The 8,513-nt window shown below is 33.5% G+C and overlaps 1 protein-coding gene across 1 annotated transcript; it reads right to left on the reverse strand.

Annotated features, from left to right (window-relative positions):
• Window positions 1-1,002: 1,002 nt before the first annotated feature.
• On the reverse strand, window positions 1,003-5,656 carry LOC134261328 (uncharacterized; the record flags this gene model as incomplete). Its single annotated transcript, XM_062743766.1, has 2 exons — window positions 1,003-2,961; window positions 4,436-5,656. Coding segments are annotated over 2 exons (1,866 nt in total), but the record flags the coding sequence as incomplete, so codon positions are not given.
• Between the last annotated feature and the right edge of the window lie 2,857 nt (window positions 5,657-8,513).

Here is an 8,513-nt window from a genome sequence, read left to right on the forward strand (position 1 = left end):
TTTATACGAGTAAAAGTAGGTAGAAGATTTTATTCTTTTCTAACACTATTTGTTTCAATTCTAAATTTACCAATGTATTTTCAGATCAATGTAGAAATAATAAATCCTTATATTCACCTGGAACGCCACGTGCAGGTAAATATAATGTATTTTTCTAAAGATTTGGATCTCAGCCAATCAGCAAGACAACGGGTGCTCAGACATGTTCACTTAAATCAAGGAACTGGACAGAAGTGAGGTCGTCCTTGAATAATAACAATTATAAACGATATTCATCAAAAACAAAGGAAACAATTGAGTATCGTTGCTTAATCAGAACACTGTTAGATGGGCAAATATTCCATTAGAAGAAAGAGTTTGTAAATTGTGTAATAAAGGGCAAATTGCAGACGAAACATTGAATAGCATCAGAAGACTCTTTTACATCCAAGATTTTGTAAAACGCCAAATATGCTAAAGTTTAGTGAAATTGTGTCAACAACAAATTTAAAATCTTTAAAAAAAACCCTTTGCATATTCATATCTAAACTTAAGGACACCCCCTATCCTCTTTTTTTATTTTTTTTTTAATTCTTCTTTCATTGTATGTTTATTGCTATACTTTGTACATATTTATATGACTCTCATTTATGCTATTGTATCATGATCAAATTTATTATTTTTCTTAGAATTATGAGAACTAATTTATATATTGTATCTCATGTACCACTGCTGTTGGTGTGAGTGAAATAAATTATCTTGAACTTGAACATGAAAAAAAATTGTAATCATATAATACAGCAACAAATCAAAAAAAAGTCAAATAAGTTCACATCATAGGCCTTTGGATCACTTAAAAAAAAGTGTGTGGGTAAAAAAATTTACATTTTATTTTATAAGCGATCTAAAGGCCAGCGGTTCACATGCATATAAACAATACATTATAAACAAGCATTTATATTGAACAATCAGTTAAGATTATGAAACGTAATTAAACATTTTTGAATACAAATCAATGACACATATGTGGTAAATAAGCTAAGAAAATATTCAATACTCAGGAGCTGGAAATACACTTAATCATTTTGAAAAAAATAAAAAGAAATAAACTTGTTTGTGCACAGGTAAATTTTCATTTATACATGCATTGTGGCATAATATTATACTACACTTCATACTTCATCGAGCACGTGTTCAATTACAATGCAATATTTATTTCATGAAGACCTTGTTTGCTTCTATTTTGTTATTTATAAATCAGTCAGAAAATAACGAATGACTTTTTTTATATACAAACACATGGATGACTACTCCCCCAAGCCTCATGATCAGAAAAAGGATTAACTACATGTAGGTAGAACAAAATAAAACATTGATTTGACTACATAATATTCACTGTAGTTTAACTACAATTTTCATTCATGTCAAAATCTTTCTGAATTCTATGCTCCAACATACATGTGTAGTAAGTTGAAGATCTATACATTTTAGATACATTATCATTTTACAATCAAAAAGTATATCAAATCAACTTGAAATTTATTATTATCCAATAATGTAATGAGCAAAAAGCAAACAAAATATGAAACAAGTAGATCAAAAATTAATACGTGTATCAAAAATGCAACCACGCATTAGATAATGAGTTAAGTGACTGTCCCTAAGTAAACAAGTACTTTTTTATTAGTATAAGGAATAATAACCTGGGTATTTGGTACACAATTTCTTAAAATAAATCAGACACTTTCCTAGTTGTATAATTGTCCAGATTACAATCCCTTATGAAATATTGATAGAATCTTTCACCAAGTCGAATGCAGACTGATGATTTGTTGCAGTAATTGATAGGCAGCGTACGACTCTTGGGACCGGTCAACATGGTATACTTAATCCTCCATGGCACCTATCCCAACATTTCTTTTAGGGGGCCATGTTTGCTTTACTCAGATTCTGTATTACACTGTATTTCAATAGATTTTGAGATTTAATTTTGTTTGTTATTTTCATATTTCACGGACAGGTTAATTGTTCTTTGGATTTTCAATGATCATCGCAAATTCATTTTGTTATCGATGCCTTTTAAGAGGATCCATTGAGTATATATAAATACAATTTTCACCAAGGTTTGAATTCATTGAAATTGGTAGATCAACAACTGTGATTTTCTTAACCCGGTGTTTTACACTTTAAATTAAGATTTTGAGAAATCTGATTTCCAAATATCAAAGTCCTTGAACACATTCATTCAAACTTGAATGTGAATTCTATTTCAGGTTACAATAACTATTCTTAAGCAATCTACACAGATCCACACCCATTACTATTGATTTGTAGATCTCAGTTAAGATTGAGCATTGTTTCAATTTCTAGCATATTTGATTTCATTGTCTTAGCAAATTCTTGCATTTTATTTTTTATAATAGCATCCTCATCTTCCTTTTTCAAGGTAAGTGTTTTAATATCCTTAATCTTATCCAAGTATTTCTTTCCAGTGAAGGTTTCTAGTCTTTGGCAGATATCCGACATGGTTGACCATATGTCATCGAACTCTGCTTGAGGGATGGAGGCGGAACTCACGTGTGCTGTCAAACCGTTTCGGATGAACCTAATTCTCTCGACATCATCACCCACTGTCTCCTCTCCTGTTGCAGGCTCTTCTCCCCATTTTCCTTTTGTTGGTTTAGGGATTGTTGAGCTAATGTTTCTGATCAACGTGTATGTTAAAGAAATGTCAAAGTTCTTATATCCCGAATGCTTAGCATCTAGCAAGAGATGTTCTTGCTCTGGGCGCAATCTTTTATAAACTGGAGATTTTTTAGCTTTGGTCTCAATATCAGATGGGAGCACCTCCTTCTCTAGAATATCCCTGTACGCCTGATTTAACACGTCGTTCATTGCCATTCCCAGTTTTGCAAATCTTGATCGACCTCCGAGGTCTTGTCCACCAGAAGCCGCTGGAGTACTGGAATCACTCACCTTTCTCTGAAATACAGTTATGCATTAAAAACGTTACATGTAAACATAAGAATGAACTAAACTTAGCAGAAATAGGAACTAAATAGTGGAAGTAAATACAAAGTGCATAGAAATAGATTTATTGCTTGATTGATTGTTTGTCGTTTTACGTCCCTTTCGAGTATTCTGTTACTCATATGTATACATCAGCATATACCTGTGGAAGGCTCCAAATTCAAATTTACTCAGTACTAGAACATTGAGTCAAATGCTGATGCACATTTTTTCTACTAATTGTTAGTCCATTATTTATACACTGAATTAACGAATAACGACAAATCTTCCTGTTATTTCCCGATCATGATAAGGAGCACATGCGATATGGTGGTGAGACCGGTCTGCAGGGGATGAGTTTACTCTGCTCCTGTTTTGTATTGTTTTATGGACCTTTGAACTTGAATACTGTTTGTTATCTCCCTATGTTTCATGTTAACTTTCAATGTTTCTCCATTATAAAATATGGATAGTTATTGAAATGTATATTTATAAATTTATCAAATGACATTAGGCTATGATCAAGACACATCTGAAAACAATTAGTAACCTTCAAACAAATTATAATCTCCATTGTCTCCATGAATCATTTATGAACTGGACACAAATGTTAAATTTCTTGTCCTTGAGATTTGTCCTTGGGTAGAAATCAAGTCATGATGATACCCTCAAGTTATAAGCAGTCCCTCAATGATTTAAGCCCAAACATAAAGGGAGACAAAAGAAAGGACAACGATGACCCTTTCATACTTTCTGTATCTTAATCTTTGCTTGCCCTGGGTGTAAACATTTAGTTATATAACATTTTTGAAGAAATTTTCCCATTGTATCACAAATATAATATTTTTTTCCATATGCCCTGAAAAACTGCCAAATCATACCGGATACAGTTATGTTCCCCGGAAACAGTTATGTTGCCCTCCCGAACACAGTTATGTTCCCTCGCGTGCAATCATTCCGCATATTAATTACGTCGGGTTCAAAATTCACAGAGGCAATTGCTAAGCAAACGTAAACAGTTCCGTGAAAGTTAAAAAGTCGAGACAACGTCAGCGATTTATTTATTTGAATTTAGAGGAATTAGATAATTCAATTGAGGAGAAAAATTCTTTTAATACAGCAAAGATTATCAACACAAGTGTCAGCATACTGAAAACATTCTGCCATGAAACAGGATGGGATATTTCGGAATTATATACTCATGTATATACGTATACATGTGTACATAGTGTTCAATAAATAAGTTCGATGATCGATATGGATTCAATGCTTAAAAATGTTATATACCATATATTACATGGCTTAATTCTCGGGCAGCAATACCAGAATATTTGCCCCTCGGCCTGCGGCATCGGGCGACATAACACTCCAGGGCTTTCCTGTCACCTTGGGGCAAATATTCTGGTATGCTGCCCTCGAAGCCATGTAATATATGTATAATAGTTACCTTTTCCCAGAAACTCAGAGTCTTTTGTACTTTTATGACGTGTTTTTCCTGTAGTGAACATTTGCACTGTATTTCTTCACTTTTTATTTTGGAGAGATCACCAGCAAGGGTGAAAGATAAATCTTTCTCATCACAAATAATGTTTTGGCATTTGAATCCTCTTTGGAATATATTTGTGCCAATAAATGTTTCTGTCAGTTTTTCAATGGCTTTTTCAATGGATTCTCCAATTTCATTTGAAACGTATTTGTCTATAGTCAATGGTGTGATTCTCAATACTTGCAACTGGATATCGTCATTGCATATGCCAACAACAACAGTGTGTTCATTGTGATCAAACACTGCTGCTGTTTGATAAAGACAAGGACTTCTTTCATTATCTTCGTCCTTTGAAACACTCCATTTTAGAGAGCTCATGCAGTATGCTACCAGTCTGTAGAACACAAACATTGCAAAAGAAGAGAACCGAAAGCATAAAATGGAGGAGCATTCCCATTTATCTTCACAGAAGTCCGCTTTAAACTGCTTTTTGTTCATACATGGGACATACCATGACATGTCGCCTTCTGATACAGCCTCAAAAGAGTCCAAAGGTACCAGCATTTGAAGCTTCTCCATGTAAGACATTATTTCACTCTTGTGTTCCAGGTACGATGGTTCATCTTTCCATAGAGCATCTATCACTTTATCTTTAAGTTCCCCTGTTTTGTTAAAGGATTTCCATTCTGTTATTAATCTCGTTTTGCAGTCTTCATTGATATGGTTTTTATCAGCAATAATCTTGCTGAAAGCTTTAGCAAACCACTGAATGTCTAGTATTGTATGCTTCCTCAATTTCTCTTCATCATAATATAAAAGAAGGCCATTGTCATGGAAACATTTTAAAAACATAGACATTTCCTCATCACTTTTAATTTGGTATTCAACAGGAAGGGATGCATTGAGATTCCAAATTTCACTCAGGGGCAAAACCTTCCAGGCTCCTTCATATAATAACTGCTCCATTAAAGCCCATGAAGAAGCCAACTCAATTTTTGTATTGTTCTTATTTGTAAATAGTTCAACTATGGACTTTGTCATTGAATCCAGATTTCTTTTCGTGTTATTATTTAGTTTAACTAAACCCACTGCATATGTACGGTCTTTAAGAGATTCTTTTAACCAATCTTTATCCTCAGCAGGTACTGCCTCCCAGAACTCCTCAAAATACTTCTCGATCTCCTTAAAAAGTAAATAAAGTCATACATTGAAATATAACATGTGGCCCAAGGCCAGAACACTCACCTGAATTTATTGATTTGTCTGTTCTTTACTACATTTTTTTTAAATGTCATTTTATTCTCATGAAAAAATCTTCTTCATTAAATTTTAGAATATTGATCTGCTACGATGAAAAAATCTTAATTCTTAAAGCCATAATATGAAAAGAGGCCCAAGGGATTCTTTTTCCTAAATATTTCATCTAAAACTTTTATAGCATATCCTAACAACTGAGAAAGATTCCAAATAAATAAAATAAATCAGGTTCCCCTGTTTCCTTGAAAGGAATACCAGTATTTTAAATTATTCTTTGTATTTCCATGTAAACCCTAGTAAGTGTTCATTGTGGCTCAATCCTATTTCCGAGGGTCATGATTTGAACAAAATTGAATGTATATTACTAGCAGTGCTTTTATTTATGACATGGCTTTGTTGTTTTAGGAACACTAATTTTAAAGACATCTCCACTATTTTCAAAAATAAAATTCTGATCCCCTTTTTTCTGCCCTTTCCTACACCAAAAGGGACATACAAAATAACAAAATATGACTTTGCTGTTCTTCAGAAGACAAAAAATTGAAGCTTTTTTCCCTATATATTTCTATGTACGATCCAAGCATAAAAATTGGATCCCTTATTGTTTCCTCACCCTAAACATGCTAACCCTGGGTGTCATGATTTGAACAAACTGGAAAATAAATAAACTTTATGAAACAAGAGGCCCAGGGGCCACATCGCTCACCTGAGCAAATCGGCTAGGAAAGAGCACAAATCAAATCAGAACTAAAAAGTGTACTGAAGGCTAGGGTGGGGGTTGGGGGCTTCAATTTTACTACAACTTGAGAATGCCTTTGAATTTAAATACGCCATATGACTTTGATGTTCTTGAAAAAAAAGATCTTCCTATATACAACTTCATAATAATTTTAATTTGATTCCCCACTGTTGCCCTCCCTACTCCAGAGGGCCATGATTTGAATAAATTTAAATCTTCAATAAATGAGGATGCTTACATGTATATATGACTAAATATTACTTTTCTGTTCTTGGGATTTTACCTTTTATTTTTCTATGTAGCACTTTGATCCATCATTGTGGCCCCACCCTACTCATAGGGGTTATGATTTGAACAAATTAAATTCTACACTACCCAAGAATCTTTCCATATAAATACTAGTATCACTAATCATGCCTTTGCTATTCTTGAGAAGAAGATTTTTTGAAATATATTTTAATGTAAAATGGATCCCATAATGTGGCCCACCCTATCCCTGGGGATTATAATTTGAACAAACTAGAATCTACACTAGGGATGGGTATCGCCAAAAATTTCGTATACACATGTATCACGATAATATCATGATATTTTTAAAAGCAGTTTTTACAATTTTATATGAAAAGTCATCAATTTTCTAAAAAATATGCTAGAAAAACAAAATTTTACTTTCTTTAAATTTTTATGTATATAAAATCAATTATGTTTGGATGGTAAGATGCCGGGCTTTTCACTCAGATTGAACAAATAAACGAATAATTTCTAGACTTAATAATATGTACCTAAAGACCGGTATTTAGGTCTGCGTATCACGATACGTATCACGCAACAAAAAAATACCGATAAAATCACCCATCCGTAATATACACTACCTGAGGATGATTCCATATAAATATCACTAATCATGGCTTTGCAGTACTTGAGAAGATTTTTAAAGATTTCCCTATATAGTCCTATGTTAAACTTGGGTCGGCCATTTTGGCCCCACCCTAGCCCCAGGAGTCATGATTTGAATGAACAAACTTTAATGTAATGTGATGAGTTTCATCTTTCCTGGCCCAGTGGTTCATGAGAAGATTTTTTTTTTATTAAAATCCTAAATATTCCTATGTAAAACTTTGATCAGCCATTGTGGCCCCACCCTAACCCCGGGGGTCATGATTTGAACAATCTTGAATCTACACTACCTGAGGATGTTTCCACATGAGTTTCATTTTATTCCACTAATTCCTAATTATCTCCCCTTTGAAGAGGGCCTGGCCCTTCATTTGAACAAACTTGATTCTCTTCACCTAATGATACTTTGTGGTAAGTTTGGTTGAAATTGGTCCGTTTGTTCTTGAGAAGAAGATGAAAATGTGAAAAGTTTAAAACGACGACAACAACAACGACCACGACAGATAACGGACAAATTTTGATCAGAAAAGCTCACTTCAGACCTGTTTACCCATATCGTCGTCTCTCAGTATTTTGGATTAGATTTCTCCGTGAGATTTGGCATTTGCCAGTAAGATTTAAATTTCCGTCGATTTTACATATTTTAAAAAAGAACAACTACTGCACTGATTACAAAAACTTGGTTTAACAACATGGTCATTGTCATTTTATAATACCACATCGTTTTGGGAACCCGACATCACTTAGGTGTTTGAAATTTTTCTCCTTTTAGTCGACTCAAATGCGTGAAACGAAGACATATCAAAACGAAATCTAACTGCTACGTTTCAAACAAACGTATTTCCAATTTCCGTATTTTCATAATAGCAAAACGTGAGACGTATTTTAGACTAAAAATCCGTACAAAATACGGCAAAATCGTAAGAGTAAACAGGTCTGTCACTTGAACCTTCGGCTGAGGTGAGTTAAAAAAGATACATTTAATTTGTATCTGATCAAATGAGTCTTGAGATGAAAACATTGGAAAATGGCATTAGTATTTTATTTATTTTTAATTATCCCGCCTTCAAAGCCGATGTGACGTTTTTTAAAAATTAATTTTAAAGGATGTTTTTTCGCAAGTTTGGTTGAAATTTGTCCATTAAC

Source organism: Saccostrea cucullata, unplaced genomic scaffold (assembly GCF_032062105.1).
Source record: "Saccostrea cucullata isolate Sc308-1 unplaced genomic scaffold, CSIRO_AGI_Scuc_v1 ctg12498, whole genome shotgun sequence".
NCBI lineage: Eukaryota > Metazoa > Mollusca > Bivalvia > Ostreida > Ostreidae > Saccostrea > Saccostrea cuccullata.